The sequence below is a fragment of the Rousettus aegyptiacus genome, unplaced genomic scaffold (assembly GCF_014176215.1).
Source record: "Rousettus aegyptiacus isolate mRouAeg1 unplaced genomic scaffold, mRouAeg1.p scaffold_m13_p_6, whole genome shotgun sequence".
Lineage (NCBI taxonomy): Eukaryota > Metazoa > Chordata > Mammalia > Chiroptera > Pteropodidae > Rousettus > Rousettus aegyptiacus.
Genome location: NW_023416309.1, coordinates 34,007,105 through 34,031,058, shown reverse-complemented (window position 1 = coordinate 34,031,058; position 23,954 = coordinate 34,007,105). Strand labels below are relative to the sequence as shown.

The window sequence follows — 23,954 nt, the reverse complement described above, 5'->3', positions numbered from 1 at the left end:
GTCCAAAAAACATGGATTCTATGATTCCATTTATATGCAATGTTCAGAATAGGCAAGTCCTCAGAGACAGAGAGCAGATTAGTGGTTGTCTAGTGCTGAGGGAGATGGAATTTTGAGGGGTGACAACCTAAAGTGTGCAGGGGTTTCTTTTTGTGGTGCCGAAAGTATTCTAAAGTTGATCGTAGTGATAATTGCACAACTCTGTGAATATACTAAAAGCCGCTGAATCGTACTTTTTAAATGGGTGAATTATATGATGTTTGAATTATATCTCCATAAAGCCATTTTAAAAAACACAACAGATAAAACCTTAAAATCCATTATTAGTAGACTGATTCAATAACTAAATACATATCTATATAACATTATATAGCTGGGCTGTTGAAACAAATGATCTACTTCTATATAGAGGAATGAAAAGTTACCAAAGACATTGTAGCATTCAGTTAGGATTTTTGTTGTTCCACAGAAATAAACTGTAGCTAATTCAGTGCCCCTAGGGAACATTTATTGATGGAGGCATTTTTTTATTGTTACACTAGGGGATGCTATTGGCATCTGTTGGGTAGAGAACAGGAATGCTGCTAAATACACTATAATGCAGGGAACAGCCCCTTACAACAAAGAATTATGTAGCCCAAAATGTCCATAATGCTGAAGCTGAGAAACTCTGAGCTAATTTAAGCAAAAGGAAATTCATTGGAAGGGGATAGGTGAGCTCACAGGATTGAAAGTAAGCCAGGAGAACCAGGACTGGAAATAGTCAAGAAACAGCTACCCTAGAGAACCTTGTTAACAGGAACATTCCATGCTCTCATATGGATTCAGCACTGGAATGAATAAACTCCAACTGTTTTTATTTTGTTCATAGTTCAAAATCTAAGGAAGGAGCATCTAATCAATCTTCTTTGCCACTTGAATAAGGGTGGGCAATATACCCTTGATGAAGGCAATTCCTCAAAAGCAAGAACATTCATTAGCAAACATTTATTAACTATATATTTATATTCCAGGTATTTTTTAGGTACTGGGCATAGAGTAGTGCAAGAGAGACAAAAATATTCTTGTGGGGCTTAATCAGGGCAAATCTTAAAGAATAACTTAAAGAAATTAGAGTAGTTGCTAAACACCAAAACAAATAAACACTACTTACATGTTAAATGAAAAAAGTAGGCAGTGGATTCTATCTGTAGTATTTCCCATTTACTTTATTATTTTTTAAAAATTTAACATGTATACATGAGATTTCTAGAAAGATAAATAGGAAATATATATTAGTACCTCTGGATGGTGAGACTGAATATGGGGAGAGGAGCCTACTTTTCATTTTATCCTCTTATGTTTTCATTTTCCACCATGAGCACGTATTTCATAGTTAAAATATTTTGAATTAAATTTTAAAAGAAAGAAAAAACTTGGTGCAAATGAAGGATGATTAAAGGCTTTTCAAAGTCACAATATTGTGGTGTTTTGCTTATTATGGAAAAGCAGAAAGAAAAAGAATAGAAAGGAAAAGAAAGAGAAAGGAAGGAAGAAAAGAAAGAATATCTAATTGAAAAGTGTGGCCTGTAATCATTCAACAAATATTTGTTGACCACCTAGCCACTTTCGATTCTTTTTGGAAAAGGTGGAGTATAAATAAATAAAATATCAAGCAGCAGCTGCCCATGTGTGAGGCACTCTGTGAGGTGCTATATCTGGGAAGGGATTGAAACTTGAAAAAGATCTAACAACTGCCCTGGGTGCTTGTTGGCTTCCACTTATTGAACACCTAACAAACAGCATGTGCTGAGCCTTTTACACACATTATTTCAAATCCTAACAACAACCCTAACAGATAGGTGTCTCATAGATGAGAACTGAAAATTGGAGAGATTAAGTCATAGTAAATAAGTGGCAAAGCTGACATTTGAATCCGCGTATAGCTGACTCTACTGCAGAATAGTGTATGAATATGTGAATAGTTAAATACAAGTAAAAAATAAAAAGTGATTTATTATAAGAGATATCACAAGACTACTCACGATTAATTTTTGAAGAATTTTACAGATAGGTAGCTCAGGAGCTCAGAGAAGGAAAAAGAAGTTGCTGCATATTGGAGTGGTCCAGGCAGGCTTCTGTGGAGGAATGGTTTGAATTGGGTCTTGAAGGAGGAATATGTGGGTATGTAAAGAGGAAGAGTCAGCCTTTACTGAATGCCTGCTTGAGGTTGGATGTCTCACCTAACACCTAAAGCCCCATATTAGAGGTGAGGAAACAGAGGCCTCCTCTTACTCCTACCCCTGTCAGGAATAGGCAATTAATAGTTGTTCATTTTGGTGATCTGATAGATGCAAAGTGAAATTTCATTGTTATAGTCAAATGTTTACTTCTACTTTATACCTTCTGGGTTTTACTTCTTGGGTAAGATGAATTAATGATAGAGGAGAAAGCGTACATAATAAACTAATAGATCAGGACACAGTATTTTCAGAGTATAGATATTACTATATTTATAATTAGTTTTTCTCTGCTTAGGGAGTTTTAGGCCTTTTCGAGGACATTACATGTAGTCTGAAACCCTACAGCTGAAATCTCAACTTGGCAAGTCTGAGAAAGATCACCATTCAGTCATTTATTCAACATCATTTCTTGAGCTCCAACTATATACCAGACACTGTAGGAGGTATTGGAGATACAAAAATGTGAATAATACATTGTTAACACTGTTCTTCCCACTGGGTTGTTTACAATTTAAAGAGACATCTAGTCATATACTTACAATGTATTTATAATGTATGCACACATTCCCAGACACCTAGGAGTCCTCCTTGAGCCATCCTTCTTCCTTACCTCATACCCCTGTCCTTTAGTCAGTCACCAAGTATGGTCCATTTTCCTCCTAAATATCTCCCAAATTTATTTGTTTGTTTCCATTCCCCTGTCTTCACTTCAGTCCCATTGACTATCATCTCTTACCTCAGACTACTTACCAGTCTCATCACTGATCACCCGCTTCAATTGATTTGATGATTGGCCTCTCCAGTTTACTCTTTCTTTCTTTGATTCATTGAGTAGAATGATCTTTTAAGAAATGTAGAACTGATCATGTTACCTGCTTAAAGTGCTTCTGTGGCCTGTTTAAATCCTGGTGAGAAGTAGCCAGTAAAAAGCATAAATTTAGTAGTTTGGAGAAAAGGAGAATAATCCAGAAATTATGACTTCTATAATTTAAGCTTCATGAGGGCAGGAATGGGACCATATTTGGTTTGTTCACTGTTATATCCCCAATGCCTAGCGCAGAGCCTAGTCCATGGCAGGTATTCAGTAAGTATTTAGCAAATTTAAAGAGAGAGAGAGAGATTTCTAAGGCTAGAATGAACCCTGTGATGTTCAGAATTGGAGGTATCAATACAAGCTTATGATTTTATAGATGCATAGATAAAAATACACAGATGTATACATACATATACCTTCTAGCTCTACCCACTGAGAGGGCCTAAGACAATGACTCCACAGAATAATGAGTATACATACCTAGTGCTATCTCCAATAAAAGGAAATAGGGATCTTTGGAGAAATTATTAATTCCAGACTGGAGCAGAAAAGTACTTGAGCCTGAAACATCTGCAGTGCCAGAAAGTAGAGGTATGCTCAAAAAAATGATGGGGCTGTGTCAAAAGGACGTAGGAGTCAACTTGAAGAGACCCCAATGGTCAAATCAGGGACATTTTGAGTAAAATAACAAATAATAATAGTAATGAATTTTAACCCATAGAATGAAATACGAATTCATGAGTCTATACTAAATTAATAAATAAAAATAAACCAAGGGAGGAGAGAAAATTCTTCCCTATAGTAACATTCTAATTAATGTAGAAGGGTTGGTGAAAATAGCGAATCATCACTTGCAAACAACCACCACAGGAATGATTGACACAGGCAAGAATCATTAATAGATGCTAAAATTAGTGGGTGAAAGTATGTTGAGAAACAGGATATTCACACAGTCAGAAAATATCTTTCCAAAGATACTGAAGTAGAAAGGGAAAAATAGTAACTTAATAGTGGAGAAATCTGGCAGATACTGCCTTAATAAAGTGATCAAAGTTAACATCACCACAATGAGACAAATCCACATCATATTTCTTCTAAAATGATACACTAACGAGGACACAGTGTCACCTTCGTGGCATTATTACCAAAAACGTGTGACCTGAATTTATTCATGAGGAAACATTAGATTCACCGAAACTGAGGGACATACTACCAAATAACAGCCAGTGCTCTTCGAAAGTATCAAGATCATGAAAGACAAAGGAGACTAAGGAGACATGACAACTGAGTATAGTATATAATCCTGGCTTGGATTCTTAGAAGGAACATTAGTGGGTCAATTGGTAAATTAAGGTCTGTAAATTACATAATAGTATTGAACCTATGTTTATTACTTTGATTTTAACAATTATACTGTACTCATCTCAGATATTAATGTTTGGAGAATGTGGGTGGAAAGTGTAGGGAAATTCTTTTTTGCAACATTTTTGTAATTCTGAAATGATTTTAAAAAGTAAAATAAAACCCCACTTCTTATGACTTGTGTTGCACTTGCTTACTTTACCCAGCTACCCCCTCTCTCTGGCTTCCAAACTGAACCCTGAGTTCTAGCATGCTGGCTTCTGGCTTTCTCCTTTAGTTCCTTGACTACACCATGTTTCCTCCTCTTCAGATTGGAAGGTAGGAAGAAGCATGGTATTCTTTTTGCATGGAACATACTTCCTTTGAACTTTATCTTTTTGTTCCTTAAGGCTCAACCTACTTATTTTAGAAAATCCCTCTCTGACTCCCTAATACAGGTTCCAACATGATATGGTTTCATAGCATCTGGTACTTTTTCATAGCATTTTTATCACAACTGCCATGAAATTACTTATCATGGAATTGACTACTTAAAGTCTCTCTCACTCACTAGAAATTAATGTTCATAAGAGATGGAGGGATCGTAATGTCTTCTTGCTCAGTATTATTTCCCTAAGTGACTTACACAGACTGTCTATGACTATTTGGGGAATTAATGTAAGTCATGCAATGGAGAATGCCCTCTCACCCCCAACAACTTGGATAAAATTGGATGCAGGAGACGTCTTAAGTTTGAGGAGATTAGGACTAGCATTTGTGGCAGTGACAGAGAAGGAGAGATGAAGGAGTCTTATCACAGAAGGAGTCATAGGACTTGATAAGGGAGAAGGAAGAGTCAAAAATGACTCAGGTTTAATCATCTGCATAGAGGCACACAGTTGAAATGGCACTTGAGTCACTTTTCCAGCAGTATTTTTTAAGTATGTTTCTAAAATATTTGAACACGAAGTCTGTTTATTTTTAATAAAAATGCTACATGCCCATGGTGAAATACTATATTACATGGTAAAACTAGTATTTTAAACAAAAATACTAATTGGCATGCTAATGAGTATATTTAGCATACTAAAAATCACTAAAGAATTTTAATAAAAATTCTACATGTCCATGGTAAAATGCAGTGTGCCCTGGCAAACATTAAACAATAAAAAAATGACTATATGAGACTATCAAAGTTTCTTTCTGTAGTGAATACTATGGTGCTCCAAGCCAGATCCTCTCTTGATTGCTAATGTACTCATCCCTTAGCTGCTCGGAATTTTAATTCTTGATGGTGTGAAGCTTTGTTTTTTGCTGGGCATTTCCTTGAGATTCAGGGTCATACATCCTAAGGTTATGTTCTCAGGAGCCCATAGGCAGTGACTGGCTGATTTGAGATGCAGAAACCCAGATTCCTTGCTTCATTTGAGGACATGCCTGAGGGACCATCCCAGCTCCCAGAGCTCATCACAGGATCGGCTGAGTATTCAGTTGCAACCACAGTGGGGAGTAGTGTCTCCCTCTGACTCTTCCTGCCTTCCTCATTTCATTGCAGATGTGTTTGTCAGTTCTGTGCTGACCCAATAAATCATTTACATGCAAAACTTGGTCTCAGAGGAACCCAACCTTTGACACTCTCTAATCTGTCTACTCTCTAAAGACTGCTATCATGGAACCTCCTTGTGTGTGTCTGGGTTTTTATTTTTATTTATTCTCCTCAAACTTTTTAAAAAAAGTCTTGACAAACATACAAAAATGTGCCCAAATTAAATGTACAGCTTGATGAATTTTCAAAAACTCTCAACAGTATTTGTATAGAGAAAGAACAAGTAAAGAGTTGGGATAGTGTGACAACCACCTACATTTACAAATTCCTCATGGGGAGAACTTTGTGGGGGGTGTTGGCAAGAGAAGTTGGAAGTTTCTCAGATTTTAAGAGAGCAAACAGTTATCTTTTGGTTGACTGCAGTGTACTTTAAAATGAGAGGAACATTCTAAATATGCTTTATAATACATATAGGTGAAAGAGGGAAAATAATGAGTATCAAGAACCAGAGGAGAAACTGTGAATCATTTCACTAGGAAGAGGAAAAGATGATCTTCCTGAGAGTCAAATATCTAGAAATCAAACATGTCAAAATATTGCTAAAAATGTGAGTAACCAAGATTTTTCTATGAATCAAACTTAATACTATTTACAGCTCAACCTAAGCTCTTTATATTACTCTTTTGATTTTAAAGTAAAATTTTAAGAATCCTTCCATGATTTTGTTCATCAGTGATAAATATAGCTTGCACTGAGGGTGTTCAGTTCACTTTCTGTTTAATTCTTTATGTGTCTGCCACCACCATGCTCTCCCTCTCCTGCCTCGAAATATAATAACTGATTGATTAGGCTAGTGTGACAACCACCTAGTCAGCTGTCTATTTCCATTCTTACTCTCACCACAGTCTGTTCTTCACATAGACCCCTGATGGTCTTTTTAAAGCATAAATCAGATCATTTCACTGCACTGCTTAAATTTCTAAGCAGGATTCCCATCACACTTAGAACAAAACCCAAGATCTTAACTTAGCCCAAAAGGCTTTACATGTTCTGGCTTCTGCCTAACTTTCAGACTTCATCTTTTATGACTTTCTTCCTCGTTTACTTGCTCTCTAGCTATAATTGATTAGATGTTCTTCTAAAGGCAGGGTCCAAAATTTTTCAGAGATCTACTTCTATACTGCTAGGGAACTAAGAATGATTTTTACATTTTAAAAGGATTTTAAAACAGCTACAATAAAAATACAAACAAAAAACATACAACAAGAGACCTTATGTGACATGTAAAGCCTAAAATATTTACTATGTGGCTCTTTTACAGAAAGATTTGCCAACCTCTGCTCTAAAGGCTTATTCCGGTATGAAGGACCTTCACATAGATAGGTCCTTTTAATTTAGGCGTGAGCTTGATTCAGGTATCACTTCATCATTGAGGCCTTTAATAACCATTTAATCTAAATACCTTACCAGATCCTCTCAATCACATCACCCTTTTGTTCTTTTTAGCATTTATACTTATCTGATATTTTATTTGTTTTCATTTTTTCAACAACCATTTCCCCCTACCTCTATGCAGGAAGATCTTTTCTTATTAACTACTTTTGTATATTCTTGATCATGCATTTAGATAGAAAGTGGGAGTAGTGAATACTGGGAGACTACTGCATAGTAGGTACTCAGTAAATGTGTTGAATGAGTGAATTTCTGCATATGAGCTTTGTTTTTTGTCCTCTCTGGGGGGATCTATAGTGTAGACTGCCACGAAGAGCCACTTTAGAAAGATAAGGCAAAACAATGCCTCTCCCTTGAGAGAACAGATAAACTTCTCTTTTCCTCCCACTCCCTATCCATGGGGAGAAGCCAGTACTAGAAGAGTGGGATGTTTCAAAGGCATGTTTAAAGGACTTATTATTTTAAAAAAGAAGAAGAAAAAAAAAGGAAAGAAAACCTGACTTCCTTTCATCTTTTCTTTTGAGAGAGGAATTTTTCAGAATAAGACTTATTGAGGTCTCATTCTCTAAGGGGCTCTGAGGCTTTGGGTGAAGAGTTTGAGTAGAAGCCTCTACTCGGGAGATGAATTTAACACTGAGAGGAGCCAGGCTTGGGCTCAAAAGAAAAGCTCAGAACAATCTGAATAGGGCTTGTTTTGGGTGATCAGGTATGAGGGAGAAAGATAAAGGCCCAACAATCAAAGGTCCTGGATTTTTCTGGTTTAATTATTTTAGTTTGTCAGACCACATATTTTGACTTTTGGTTTAGAAAAATATGGTCACTAAAGGAAACAAAAAGAGGCAAAAACTTGATTGTAAAGAAATGTGGACATTGATGTTAGTCTTTTGGGCTGTGCCTGGATGAGAGTTAGTAAGTTTTAGACCATGAATTTCGGAGTCAAAATAGACCCAAGCTTATTCACCCACTAGTTACATCACCTTGGGCAAACTATTTCACATTTCTAAGCCCAGGTTTCCTTATCTGAAAAATGAGAAGAATGATAGTTTCTATCTTTTAAGGTTATTAGTAAGATTAACTGATAAAGCATGTAAAATGCTTATCTAGATGCCTACTGTAGACTAAGTGATCATCATAGTTGTCATCACCAGATGATGAAGAAATTCACTCCACAGATTTTAAAATGAATAATAAAATCTTGCCATTTAAAGATATGTTCCACTGTATTCTGCACAGGAACATAGGATATGGAAAGAGGCGGGATAAATGTCTGGATAGCAAGATCATTGTTGCCAGAAAGATGGGCTTAACACAACTCATTTGACTCCCAATATTAATTGGAAAGAAGGCATAGAAATGTGTACTTGAGTGTAGACTTTCCAGATAAACTTGATCTGCATGTCAGTATTAGCTTTGGATTTCATACACTGACCTTTAATGGTTTGCAGTCTATTGAAAATGCCCTTAATATACACTAATACTGATTATGTAGGTAGGACGGCTGTTATTATTATCTCTTTTTTATTCTGGAGGAAAGAAAGACTGAGAAATTGAGAATATAGTTTTAGAATCATACTGTATTGCCAGGATTTGAATCCTAGCTCCTCTACTTCCCAACAGTGTAACTTAGAATAAGTTACTTGAACTTCCTTGAGCCTCAGTGTCTTCATCAGTGAAATGAAGATAATGAAGACATATCTCTTAGAGTTGTGTGAAATTATTCATTATGTAAACAAAAAAGTACCTAGCATGGCAAATAGGATTAACTCAATAAATATTTGTTGTTGTTATCTCCCAGGGCCAGCCAGCTAAGTGGTAATCCTAGTATCAAATTTAGATAATTGGATTTCATATCCTATGTCCTTTTCACATGCCACCACTCATAATATTAATAATGTTGACGTCCTGCCACTGTGGTGATACACGAACCTTTAACATTAGGGTAGGTGGTCTAATTTATTTTTCCAAAAGTGGTAGGAGATCCTTCTAAAATATCCCTTTTGGTACAGTTGACATTCATATCTATTTCTCAGCTTCCTCAATAAGAGAACAGCTGTGGCTTCAGGACAGAGCTACACCAAAAAGCTCTGGATATTGGTTCACCTGTTTGGAGCAAAATGCTGAGGATACCAGTCTGCCACATGTGATAGCCTACATTAAACTGAACCAATGGGAGACTTGTGGTGTAGTTGGAAAAACATGCTAACTAGTGAGTTGGAACACTTGAATTCTAATCTTGGATCTATCAATTATTAACTATATCTTGCAACATCTCTGAGCCTGGGTTTCCACATCTTTATTTTTTTATTTTTCCATCTTTATTGAGGTATAGTTGACATCCACATCTTTAAAGTACAGATCCCAAAAGTCATCCTCAGTGCTGTCATCTGTTTATATAATTCCTTTGTGGAAATTAGGAAAAAGTTCCTCTTTCTACAGGCAGACATAGCTCTAAGGTTTGTGTTTGGTGAGCAGAGCATGTGCTAGATTTCAGTCTCCACTAGCTTCCTTGGCCAGCCTTTTGGTGTATTGCATAATCTGCAAAAGTGACCATGAGGGCCCTGTGTTGTTTATCCACTGCAAAGGACTGTTAACATTAAGTGAGATAATAAAGGTGAAGGAATTTAGTAAAGTCTAATCCCCTCTGTGAATGTAAGGCACTGATATTACACAAACACTACTTGATTTCAAATAGCAGAACCCAAGGGCCGCCTGGGTAGACATACTGACCATTGATTACCCTTCCATTCGTTCTGATGATCCCTGTGACTTATCAACATGTACAGTTTCTATTTAATACTGGCTGTTAAAGCAGTGATTGTACAAAAAAAGTTTTTTTCCCCATCACTTTCAGGTATGGACCAGCCCTGCTTTCTAGAATCTTGAAGACTAAATCACACTTTTTTTTTTATTATTATTATTTAGAACACTCTGACATGGGACTGGGTCTTGCTGATAGATGGAATTTGGAATCCTTTGGTTATAGTTTATCTCTGGTTTCCAGGCAAAGGTCATTATATAAAAGCGATAGTCAATGTGAGGGGGAAAAAAAGTTGCTGAACCATGATTTGCCCTCTTTTCACACCTTTGAAGCCCAAACTGTCTCCTGGGCTATCTGAGTCAAATAGGACAGGAGAACCTATTTTTATGAGTCACTAACCAAAAGACAGCTTTAGGTCAGACAAACCTGAAATTTGGTTATAGTTTTGACGTTAGTTTTCTGACCTTGGGTAGGAAAAATCACCTTTCTAAATTTTTATTTTGTCACTTGGAATTAGGGACAATAACAGTATTTACCTCATAAGTTTATTACATGGATTAAACGAATATTTGGAAAGCACTTAGCAAAGTATCTTGCACACAGTATATACTCCATAAATGTTAGCACTTTTTACTAAGCTCCCTGCAAAATATTCTCTAGACTTTGAGGAAGAACAAAGTTACAGTGCTTTCCCCAAGAAACTTAGAGTTTTAGTAAGTGAGTTAACATAAGTATACTAGAAAAGAGAAATAGAAAAGCCATAAATGTGTAGTACAGATGGACGCTGTTTTTAGGTGTTTGAACTAGGATCTGAAGAAAGGTGAGGTTAGGATAAGTAGAGAGGATGAGAAAGGCATTTCACTTAGGAACAGTAATATCCGCAACATTCAGGACCATAAGTAGACCAGTTTGCTTGGAGAAGCGGGGATAGTGCTGTCTGGAAGCATAGGTTGGGATGAGAAGGGAAGAGCTCTAAATACTAGGGTAAGTGTTTGACTCTTGCCCGGTAGATAATGATGAGGGACATGATGAAACTTGCATATGGAAATGTCCAGTATACAGCCAAAAAGCTCTTGGAAAAATACTCAAAAGCATAGCTAAAACTTTGGGGATGGAAGTTGAAACTGTGGAAGCTGGTGATACTTCTGAGGCCAGCTCCTTGAGAGGTGGCTTTTGATTCCAATTTAATGAGGACAACTTTAGAACAGCATTTAAAGTGAAATGGTGAAACTGTCAGGAGATTTGAAGAACAGCTTAAAACATTAACTGGGTAAGGTTTGCTTCTCTGAAGTCTTCTGAAAGAACATGTGGCCTTTCAGAATAAAATTTTTAAATGAAAATTTAAAATATAAAATGGTAGTTATTATAGGAGAGAAGGAATTACCCATAAAAGCTTAATTATACTTTCTGAAATCATTCTGCACTTTTTCAGTCTCCAGAGGTTTCTTGTAACTGAGTTACTATGATGAGAATAGGAAAATGAACAAGGTATAGTCAACTAAAGGGAGGTATGTTGCATCAAAAACAGTTTATAAAGGAGAGGACACTGTGGTAAGTGAACTCAATTTGCCAGTGGGAAATCTACAAATAGTGTGGGGTCTTTTTTGTTTACCTGTCTATCTACCTATCTATCTACCTATCTGTCTGTCTGTCTATCTATCTAACTATTATTTATTTATTTGCTGTGGAGTCATTTTTAAAAGAGTACAAATTTAGTTCCTCTATAAGTTTATAATTTTTTGATGCATAAGACTTTTTACAGAAAAATATCTATTAAGAATTCTTAAGACCCAAGATGAACACAGATGCATAAAATATATATAAGTTTTTTCTTCTTTAAAATTAAAATTAAAATGTAATTGACATAAACATTATATTGAAAAAATGATCACCAAAATAAGTCTAGTTAACAGTCATCATCACACATAGTTACAATTCTTTTCCTTATGAAGAGAACATTTAAGATCTCTTAAAAGTTGACTCTCAGCAACTTTCAAATATATAATACAGTATTATTAACTATAGACATCATTCTGTACATTACATCTCCATGGATACTTTATTTTATACCTGGAAGTTTGCACATTTTGGCCATCTTCATAAACATTAGATTTTAAAATAAAATTAATTACAGTTGAAGTCCACAAACATAGGAAACATAAATGAAGGTTGTTTATCTTTTCCTCTCTAATGGAGTACACACACATACACATTTATATGTCATAATTTAAAATGAAATATCCAGCTAATAAACATAGGCTATAAGTCTATAAACTTTACTATTTCATTATCACAGGAAGGTATGATAAAGAAAATGACAAAGTATTAAATATATTAAGATATCGAAAGGAAGGGACTTAACTTTATTTGGCATATCAAAAAAGTAGAAATGTTTTTCTACATTAGGTTATTATTGGAACAGTAACTACATTATCCTTTATTGTATACACTATTGTATACAGTATATAATATACAATGTATTCATACATAGTGTTCATATTAGAAATTCATTTCTCAATGCAGTATAAACTGCAGTCTTTCTTAAACAATTTGTTAGTATATATCAAAACCTTAATTTTTAAAATTAATTATTTTTTATTAAATTTATTAGAATGACATTAGTTAACAAAATTATATAGGTTTTGACTGTATAATTCCATAATACATCATCTGTATATTGCACTGTATGTTCACCACCTAAAGTCAAATCTCTTTCTGTCACCATATATTTGACCCCCTTAACCTGTATCTACCTTCTCCCCTCCTTCCTTTCCCTCTGGTAACCACTAAACTGTTGTCTGTGTCTATGAGTTTTTATTTGTCTTGTTTGTTTATTGCTTTCAGTTTTATATCTCACATGTGAATGAAATCATATGGTTCTCAACTTTTTCTCTCTGACTAATTTCACTTATGTTGCTAATCTCAAGATCCATCCATGTTGTAGCAAATGTCAGTATTTCATTTTTTCTTATGGTTGAGTAATATTCCATTGTATATATCCAATCATCTATTGAAGGACACTTCAGTTGTTTTCATGTCTTGGCCACTGTGAATAGCACTGCAGGGAACATTGGGGTGCATATAATTTTACAGATAAATGTTTTCAAACTTTTTAAATAGGTACCCAGAAGAGAGATTGCTGGGTCATATGGTATTTCTATTCTTAAGTTTTGGAGGACTTTCCATACTATTTCCCACAGTGGCTGTACCAATTTACATTCCTACCAGCAGTGTATGAGGGTTTCTTTTCCCCGACAGTGTCTCCACCATTTGTTATTACTTGTCTTATTGATGATGGTATCTCACCGTGGTTTTGATTTGTATTTTCCTAATAGCTAATGAAGTTGAGCATCTTTTCATATGTCTGTTGGCCATTTGTATGTCTTCCTGGGAGAAGTGTTTGTTCAAGTTTTCTGCCCATTTTGTAATTGGATTGTTTATTTTTGTTGTTGTTGAGTCGTATGAGTTCTTTATGTATTTTGAATATTAGCCCCTATTGGAGCTGTTTTATGAAGGATGAATGGCAAATAAAATAAATTAAGAATTTAAAAGTGTCAGTGTCAGTTGGTCATTGGTAACTTTACTAAGGTCATTAGCAGGAGCAATTTTAGCAGGTTGGTAGGGACAGAAGCCAGATGCATAAGTTTGGGTGTCAACTGGAAATGAGAAAGTAGAGCTAGGATTTCGAAGTTTCTTTCAAACAGCCTGTCTGGAATGGGAAAGAGTAATTTTAGGGAATAATTGATGGACTGTGCCTTAAGGAAACTAGAAGGAATGAGCTTTAGACTACAGATGGAGGGATTAATTGTGGAAATGTATGGGGACTCAGCTTCCCCTGAAATAGGAGGAAAGGAATTATGGATGAAAATACAGATAAGTTTGTAAGGGCGAGCTTGGTGGTAGGCAGCTCAGAAATTGGAGACATTATTGCCAAATAGCCTCAGTTTTCTCTCGAAAGTCAGAGACAAAGTCAGTGAAAAAGTAGGTGAAGTTTTGGAATTGCTACTTTGTGGCTAGGAGGACTTTCATACAATAGTTGAAGAATGAACTCAAAACTAATGGACAGAGAAGCAAGAAACATAAAAAACCCAGGTACTCTCCAGATTGCCCACCAAAACACACCTGTTGGGCATTGATCTAGATGCACAATGGCTGGGTCATAAGGTGTGTGAATGTTTGCTTTAATAGATCTTGCTAAATAGTTTTGCAACGTGGTTATATAGTTATACTAAATTATACTTCCACCAGCAGTGTCTGAGAATTAGTTGTCCCCACAACCTTGCTAATGTGTGGTATTGTCTGCCTTTTCCAATTTTAGCCATTCTGGTTTTGTTTTGTATTTCTTTGATGATTAGTTAGATTAAATATCTTTTCATATGCCTTTTGGCTCTTGGGATATCTTTTGTTGAAATCTCTTGTCCATTTTTCTTTGGAATATCTAGTTTTTAATTTGCAAGGGTCCTTTATATATTCTGATTATTAATCTTTTGTTGAAAAAAATAGATAGCACATATTTCTCCTATTCTATGAGTTTTCACCCTAATTCTGGCTTTTAGTAAACATGTTCTTATAATTATTAAAATTTTCCTTTATGGTTATTGCTTTTGTGACCTGTCGAAGAAACCATTGCCTACTCTAATGTCATGAAAATACTCTTCTGTGTTCATTTAAAGGCGTTATTGTTTACCTTTTACATTTAGACTTACAATTCATCTGGAATTGATTTCTTTGTATGGTGTGGCAAGGGTAAAGGTTTCTTTTTTGTCATATGGATATTCAGTTGACTACAATATCTTTTATGGAAAAGACCATCCTTTCACTACTGCAGTGCTACTGTTTTTATATCTGGGGACCATACATTTGTGGATCTGTTTCTGGATTTTTTATTTCATTTGTCTATTTTCTTATCCTTGTGCCAATAACTACAGTTTAATTACTATAGCTTTATAATAGGTCTTGATATCTGGTAGTGGAAGTCCTGAAGGTTTATCTATTTTTTGTCACCTAGATTGTCTTGGCATTCTTGACCCTTTGTGTATAATTTTAATTTAAAACAATTTATTAAATACCTATTTATTATGTTCTAGGCACAGCGATATATGTTGGGAATCTAGTTGTCAGTAAGATAGGCCTGGTCCTTTCCTTATAGTAGGGAAAGCCACTCACATAGAGTGAGATGAGAAGAGGGCTTAGGGTATAGCCCTATTGAAAAACTCAATATTTCAAGTCACTTAGCTAAGAGGACAAAGACAAAGAGTGTGCACACATATAACCCTAAATATAAGAAAACAAAGAAAGGACAGCATGAAGGAAGCCAAGGGAAGAAGGTATGTCCAGAGAGTGTGGTCAATTATGTCAATGTTTCTGCAAGGTCAAGCAAGGTAAAGACTGACAAAACATCTATTGGACTTGGCTCTGAGTAGCTATTGTGAACTTAATGATGCAGAGGGGTGGAGTGTGTGTCTTTATTAGATTGTAAACTCTTACATGGAACAAAGTTCCCTGTTTAATTAGTGCTTAGTGAGCGTTATTTCATGATGATAATCAAATGGTCTGCATATTGCTGAACATCATAAGGGCCAAGATGATTTTCTATTTTATAGCCCACCCCTTCATATTCATTCTTGCAGCTGATGTAAAAGGAATTGCTCTTCTAAATGTAGAATAATTTAATACCTACTCAAATCTTGGCTGTTTTAGATAATCAAAAACTATGTTTCATCCATTCATTCATTTATTCACTCATCCATTCATTTATTCATTCATTCAGCAATGATATATGAAACAACCACCAACTACCCAGGACTTAGAAGAATTGTGTCAAAGATGTAGATAGGGAAGGAATGGAAGAAAGCCTAAAAAGATATATTAGACCCATGTATATTTCAGTGAATTAACTCTGCAATCTCTATTTTTATAGCCTTTCCTGACTATTCAAAAGGAGTATATGGTTAAATTAAGCTATGTGACCTGAATACAGAATCTTAGAAAGTGATTCCTTTCTGGTTAAATACAAAACAGGATTTTAGTAGAGAAGATCTTTGTCTTTTTGGGGGGTCCTCCTATAATTTATTGTTTGTTTGGTATTTGTTTGCAACTTGGTATTTATGTTTGAGTCATTTTCTTTATAGATTTGAGTGCCCGTTTTAGGAAAAGAAGAGTAGAAATTAGTTCATTTTCAAATACAATAAGAGTACCTTAAGTATGGGCAGTGCTAATTTTTTATTGTCATTTATCAAGAGTCAGGAGCCAAATGCACTTTTCTTCATTGTGAGAATTATTAGTAGACCAGCATTTGGGGTCAACTGAACTAGTAAATGCCCAAGTAAACCATTTGCAAGCACACCTGAGTGACTTAAAATTTTCTACTTTACTGATGAAGTCTTGACATTATTTTCAAGTAATTTTTTTTAAATCAAGTCTTTGTAAGGATTTTATGAGGGATTTTTTTTTTTAAACTCTAATACTTGAAAATGTAGCAGAAGTTTGGTAGGTTAGGAAGTCTTCAGGAATAAGATTAACATTGAGTTGATCATTATAGAATGTAAATGGTAAGTATAGCACCTTAGCAGAAGTGAAACTTTTTTAGGACGGTAGAAGAAAAGAAAAAATAGGGAATATAAGATAAGTTCATCGTAAGAATAAGAAGACTATTTAGTTCTTTTGAAAAGAGATTTTGGCAGATTGATTCAAAATAATTTTTTCCTCTTAAATTGTTAGTTTTTTTTCCTTAGAAATAATTAGAAACAAAGACTACTAACTGCTGCAAATTGGTAGTCTCTGGTAATACTTTAGTTCTAATTGGTGAATAAGGTAAATAGAAAATTAAGACAATTTAAATGATGCTTAACATTTTTAGTTCCAAGTTCAATCAGCATATAGTCATCAATTGACATTTACTTTGAACCCCTTGGGTGAATGGCATTGTGCCAAATCCCACAAGAAATAGTATCTTTTGCCTACATGAACAAACTGGTAGTTGAACTATTGCTTTCAGAAGCTATAGATAATAATGGTTGATGTTAATATGTTCTAAGATTCCAGCCATGGAGTCATGATGTTAAAATAGGAAAAATGTACACTAAAACATTTTTTAGAAAATAGAAACTGTATCTACTTTCTATCTTGAATAAAGAAGTCACTGTCCTATGCAGTGACACACTAAACTTTTTTTAAAAAATATTTCACCAAATATTTTAGCTTAAAAGAGTTTAATTTTATTTGATTGATCATTGTATGAATAATGCAAGGTAAACTTTCATTTTGACAAGTAAAATAAGGAGGTGAATTGATGCAGAACATATCAGATAAAATATTAAAATAAGTAATTCATACCTTCATTGAAAACTCAAATACAAAGAAATCTTGGTGGATGTCAAAAATTTGTGACTAAACCTATTTTTACCTGACCTCCAAGGTTAATATCACATTTAATATTAAGATATTTTTCATTCTATAATATTAAAATGTTTGTTACATATGGTCAGATTTTAAGTATTTATTCTTCCCTGGTAGTCCCCCCTCCTTTTTTTTTTTTTTTTTTACCGCTCCTCACCCCAGTCTCTTTTGCTCTGGTGTGGTTCCTATTGCTGGCTACGCAGTCATTGCCATTCTAATACCATTTAAGGTAGCTCTGCTGGGTTTGTGTATTTTTGAGCCATACAATCTAGTTTCTCTTTTAACCTGGCTTCCTAAATCAAGTTGACAAACCATTTTAATTTTTCCCTTTTTCATTTCAACAACTCGTGATTTAGATTGGTTAGGAAGATGTAATGTAATCCGGGTACAACCTCTTCCCCTTGGGATCAGTGTTTGAGTGGCTTCCTCCTTTCCTGGCCGAACGTGCTTAAGTCAGGCAGAGTACCTTGTAAAGGACTTCAGCCCCCACAGTTCCCGGTGTGCGCATGCCCTCTCTTCTTACAGTTGTCAAAGTGCTTTTGCCGAGCGGTCACATAATCAACCCGAAAGAAGAAAATAAATACTGTACACTTTTTAATTTTATCGATCCTTAAAAACTGGACACTCAAAGGTAACTGCTATTAAAGAATTTGTTACTTGAGATTGGGCGATTGCATGTAAGAGAAGATCTATTGTGTGTGTGGTGGGGGGAGGGGAAGGAGGTATCTATTTCTCGGACTTTGCTGTAAATAAGAAAAAAGAAAAAGGGAGGAAAAAAAAAACCCTGAACCAATGAAACAAAGAATATATAAGCAGTCACTGAAAGACTTTGCATATTAACTTTGAAATGTTATCTGAATCTGTTGCTTACCTTTTGTTTAAAGGGTCTTATTTATTAAAGATGGGTCTTGACCTTGACAGAGTGAATTTATGCAGAAAGTGAAATTTATATCCTTAAGGGAGTTGAGAAGAAATATGGGTGTTCATGGTATGATAAAATTTAAAAATTCAACAAATATATTAATATTAATTATAGCCTTTATAAAATATTCTGAGTCCAGCTTACTTTTTGGCTTTTTTTTTTTTTTTTTTTGCTAAAGTACAACATTATTTTTTCCACCAAGAGCATGTAGTTTAAACTGAAGGCATTAACAAAAAGCATCCGAAAAGCTGATTGAGTGATCTCGAAATTATAATCAAATGCATATTTCAGCCATGATGATATGGCTATTGTAAAGACAATTTTAGCCCACTAGAAGCATCTCAAATCTCAGATTATAATGGTTTACTGCAGCACTGCTTAAACTAAGTATGAAAATGTTTCTTTCTATGACCATTTCCTTTAACAGCAATATAACTTTGTGTTGTGAATCAAAGCTTCGCTTGCCTCTTTGTGTCATATTTTTCAATACCGATCAAAGCCATTGTTTTAGACCAAAGGAACTGAGGAACATAAAATCAATCTTAAGTAGGTTTTATTGGTAGTAGCTGGGAATTTGTGATGTGTATCATATTGAGTTGGGGTTTTTTTTGGTGGGGGAGATAGCAGATAGGGGAGTAGAAAAGAGTAAGGTGGCTATGAAGCATTTCCTTGAGCCTACTATTTTCTCTATGTATGAAACTTTAAAAATGAAAGATGAACCATTTTAAAGATAGTCTTTAATAAAATAGAACTACTTTAAATCCCATTTTTCAGTCTAACAAATTTTGCATAACAGTTAAGAGCAGTAGCATCTCCATTTTCCAAAACATTTGTTTTACAACAGTTATTATCATGAGGACGTCCAAAGGGAGAGCTTCAGTATGTATTTGAATGCTCTGAGAACGATGCTTCTCCAAATATCTGAGTTAATTAAGTAACTGCATTAAATATATTAATAACTTTGTTGCAATTATACTGAATCATCATCTAAAAATAATGTTTCATCATATGCCCCTTTAACATTTTAAAATATTTGTTTTCAGGGTCTCAGCACTGTAATATTAATATATTTAAAACAATTCAGATGTTCTAAGGGACAAGTAAACTCGGTGATAACTATGTGTATGGAAATCTCCTGGTTTTGAGTGATTACTATTTTCATCTTTGAATGAGAAAACGGGCAGTATGGCAGAGGTGAATATAGTCCTATGTGAAATGGAAAATACCATACACTCCTTATATGGCTAAATGAAGCAGTAATGACAATGCACTATAATTACAATGTATGAGAATTTGGGACTTTGTACTATGCTATTTTTAACACTTTTGCTAGCATTTGGTAATTCAGGGTCTTCAAACCATAATCTTTCAATGCTAATACTAGTGATAGGAGAGTGGATTCTAAATTTGCCAAAGTCTTGTGACCAAGGTAGCAGGATTCAAAATGAAAATCTGCCAACCCCAGAATTATCTTGACTTTCTTCTTAAATCTCAGAGGGATTTTTAAAAAGCCCCACCCCATCTCACACTCAGTGTCTGTCAGACTGCTCTTCCCCCTTCCCCCCACACTTAAACCTCAAATCCAACGAGAACATTTCTACACTCTGCAGAAATTCTGGGGCTCCTGCTGAGACCTAAACCACCGAGATGCCAAAAATTTCTTGTGCAGCAGAATTGGAGACAAGAAAATTAGAGAATAAGCAGAAAACACTAAATCTTAGAGTAACAAGAAGCAAGCATTTCCAAACGTTTCCGTAGATTTTTTACCTCTTTAAAAATGGTGTTGTGTTGTTTCCCCCCACCCCCCCACGTCTCCTAACAAAATGGAGTAGCTGCAGCTACTGGGAGGCCAGAGAATGATTGTGCAGCTGAGTCCTCCTCCTAACAAATGCCAAGGATTTTCTCCCTCGTGGTTGCTGCTGCTAAATGAAACAATTATCAACGCTAGAAGGCAGTTTGCTAATCAAGAGGGATAAGACTGCTGTTTCTTTTAAAGTGCCCGAATAGGGAAGGGGAAGAAAGGGTCCAGTGCTGTGTCTTTTTAACCTTGCTGAAGGACGCAGCAGTATTTATTGACGTATGCAAATAAATAGGGGAGGGTGGTGCTTGGGAAAAAACAGGAACCAGAATCAGTTTCTCATTGCAGGGTGAACGCTCTGAGTTCCGGTGAAGGGAAAAGAGACGTGGCGAAATTGCTGTCTTTCTGTCTTATAAGCACATCTCTCACTAATACAGAAAAGGAGCCAAGACATCAGAAAGGGTGAAGACGCTGTAACAGTATTTTTAGAGACCTTGCGTGAGCCCTCCCACCACAGCCCAACCTGTTCTTCTAAATGGGAGATTATGGATTTGCATTGCAATTGGCTAGTAGCAGTGGCACTGGATTTTCGCAAGTAAAACACCCGCCCGCTTCAGCAAGGGGCATTAACGATCACATTGACAATAACGCATCTCTCTTTTTTTTCCGTTTCAGCTGCGCAAACCATGCAGGATGATTTACTGATGGACAAAAGCAAAAGCCAGCCCCAGCCCCAGCAGCAGCGGCAGCAGCAGCAGCAGCAGCAGCAGAAGCAGCAGCAGCAGCAGCAGCAGCAGCAGCAGCAGCAGCAGCCCCAGCCCGAGCCCAGCGCAGCCGAAGCCCCGTCCACGCCCCTCTCTTCAGAGACCCCCAAGCCGGAGGACAGCAGTGCAGTGCCGGCTCTCAGCCCCGCCGCGGCCCCGCCGGCCCCCAACGGCCCAGACAAGATGCAGATGGAATCGCCGCTCCTGCCGGGCTTGAGTTTCCACCAGCCCCCTCAGCAGCCGCCGCCGCCACCGCAGGAGCCCGCGGCGCCGGGTGCGTCGCTGTCGCCGTCCTTCGGCAGCACCTGGTCCACGGCCACCACAAACGCTGTGGAGGACAGCTTCTTTCAGGGGATCACCCCAGTCAACGGGACCATGCTCTTCCAGAACTTCCCGCATCACGTCAACCCAGTCTTCGGAGGCACCTTCTCCCCGCAGATCGGCCTGGCGCAGACCCAGCACCACCAGCAGCCGCCGCCACCCGCGCCGCAGCCCGCGCAGCCCGCGCAGCCCCCTCAGGCGCAGCCCCCGCAGCAGCGCAGGTCGCCCGCCAGCCCCAGCCAGGCGCCCTACGCGCAGAGAAGCGCCGCTGCGGCTTACGGCCACCAGCCCATCATGACCAGCAAGCCGTCCTCGTCCTCGGCTGCAGCAGCTGCTGCGGCCGCGGCGGCCGCCTCGTCTGCCTCGTCCAGCTGGAATACGCACCAGAGTGTGAACGCCGCCTGGAGCGCGCCGTCCAATCCGTGGGGCGGCCTGCAGGCGGGTCGGGACCCTCGCCGGGCGGTCGGTGTAGGAGTGGGCGTGGGCGTCGGGGTACCTTCACCACTCAACCCCATTTCACCGCTCAAAAAGCCCTTCTCCAGCAATGTGATCGCACCACCCAAGTTCCCCCGCGCGGCCCCGCTTACCTCCAAGTCCTGGATGGAGGATAACGCTTTCCGGACCGATAATGGTAACAATCTGTTGCCATTTCAGGTAATGCTCCAGTGCACCTGCACTAGTCTTCCTCCTACCCCGCTTTCTTTGCCCCTTCTTCCCTGCCTTTTAATAGTCCACTGATATTTTAAAATTCTTTAAAATAGACAGCTATGTCCCACTCCCTTGCTCCCTCCCAAAGCCTCTAGTTCACTGGGGTTGTTCCAGTACCCTGCACCAGGGTGAGAGAACATTGTGACTGCTTGAGGTTTCGTATTTTTGCACCTGACACGATAGAAAGGGGTATTTTCCTTTTAGTTTAGTTTTTCCTTAACCGTGCTTTGGCCTCTTGTTTTGACCTTCTTTGACAAGCGAAGCTGCAAGTGTGTGGCAGGGTGCCAGGCATACTTCCAGGATGAGGAGGCTGAGATTCCTGTCATTTTAGGTAGCTACACATTTCAGGTTATGCAATTCTGGGCTCAAGGTGCCGCCTGAAAGCCGTCCACTCCTAAACCACCCTGGCCCTACTCTTGTAGAGGTTAACAGCCCTTGCTTGAGTGGTGTTATTTCAGACAGTTGCATACGCTCAATTAAACTAATGTGAACACATGTGTTTATGTCTCACTAAGGTGCTGGCATCATTAATAGCAATCAGCATATTGCCCCTGCCGGGAAAATTATGAGTGTGAGATTCCAATAACTACCGGAACTCTATCAGGGACTGAGGTGGAAGAATGAAAATTCTAGGAGTACCGCTTCCTATGTTACCTAGAAAGACTTAGAAATTATTTTTGTCCAGAGGAAAGAGACAATAGGACACGACCTTCAGAGCCATATTGCAATGGAGTCTATTTGCTAGCTAGCACTGAAATATTTAAAGCTGCAGTGTCCTTCAGTTGGGTTATTTAAGAAGACAATGCAGATCAATTACACCATTTGAAACTGGGCAAAGCGAAAGTCTTGCAACTTTAATGAAAAATGAGCCTTGTGTCTTGGTGTTAAATGCCAGAGAAAACCCCAGGAAGTGCCCCAGACAAAAAGGTTGAATGGAGTGTCCTTATTCTGTTCTTGCTTTCTGATCAGGCCCACAGCCACATCAGTTAGCAGTGTCCTGAACATCTTGAGTTGGAAAGGGGTGATGAGGGTGAGTGTTCACTGGGGGCTTTTGTTTTGGGGCAAACATTTATCTTTCACTTATAAGTTGATTTGGCCCTAAGCTTCTAGGCTCAGTTAAAAAATAAAGGAAAGAAGGAGAGAGGAGGGCTTTGGATAAGACCTGATTTGCTTGGTCAAGGAAATGAAACAAATCCTTTGAGGATTGCTGAAAAATTGCAGAACTGACATTTGACATAGGTAGTTTGAAACATCAGGTGTAAAGAGACTTTATTTTAGGTCTCTTTACATTTCACATATGATGTTTGGTTGGCTCCCATCCCTGAAGGAGGAGATAGGGTTATTGAGAAGCACATGATTCCCTAGGCTAGAGCAAAGATTGTAAATCTTGATAGTTTAAGGGGGTCCATTAAACCTATAAATGGTGTGTATGAGAGTTTTTAATGAGAGAGAATTTTACCAAGTTTTCATAGGGTCCTTCAGGAATGAAGGAGTTTCATATTAATGTCTATTTCTTTGCATTCTAAAGTTTAATAAAATGAAGAGACAATGAAAGATCGAGAGGTTTAGGGTTGGAGAGCTGATGATGTAGACATCGGTTATCTTTTTCTAAGACTTGAATCTGAATACAACTAGCTTTTGATTAATTATCTTCAGAAATGGAGACTGGGGAGAGATTAAATCCATAAAAATTTCCCAAAACTAATATTGGCAACTAGTGTGGGATTGCCAGTTGTTTCTCAGCAAACCACTTACCAGCAATGCTAAAGAGAGCCCGATGGACTGGATTGAGTTTTGTCTTTTGTCTTTTCATCCATGGTGCTATTGAGTAGGCAAAGATGGTGAAAAGATCTGTAAGAGAAGAGATTTGATTAAAAGTTGAGCTTTATATATTTCACCATAGAAAGAAT

The 23,954-nt window shown here is 37.2% G+C and overlaps 1 protein-coding gene across 8 annotated transcripts in view; it reads left to right on the top strand.

The window, feature by feature from the left end:
• Nucleotides 1–23,954, top strand: part of CPEB3 (cytoplasmic polyadenylation element binding protein 3) — a 160,567-nt gene that overhangs the window by 6,373 nt on the left and 130,240 nt on the right. For 3 of the 8 annotated variants that reach the window (XM_036223526.1, XM_036223525.1, XM_036223527.1), the window contains exon 1: nucleotides 20,569–21,990. In XM_036223526.1, the coding sequence (XP_036079419.1) occupies nucleotides 20,938–21,990 (1,053 nt within the window). In that variant the 5' untranslated portion in view covers nucleotides 20,569–20,937. Of the gene's footprint in view, nucleotides 1–17,736; nucleotides 18,163–20,568; nucleotides 21,991–23,954 lie in introns of those variants that run through there. The other 5 variants (XM_036223523.1, XM_036223524.1, XM_036223522.1 and 2 more) reach the window with 4 other exon arrangements.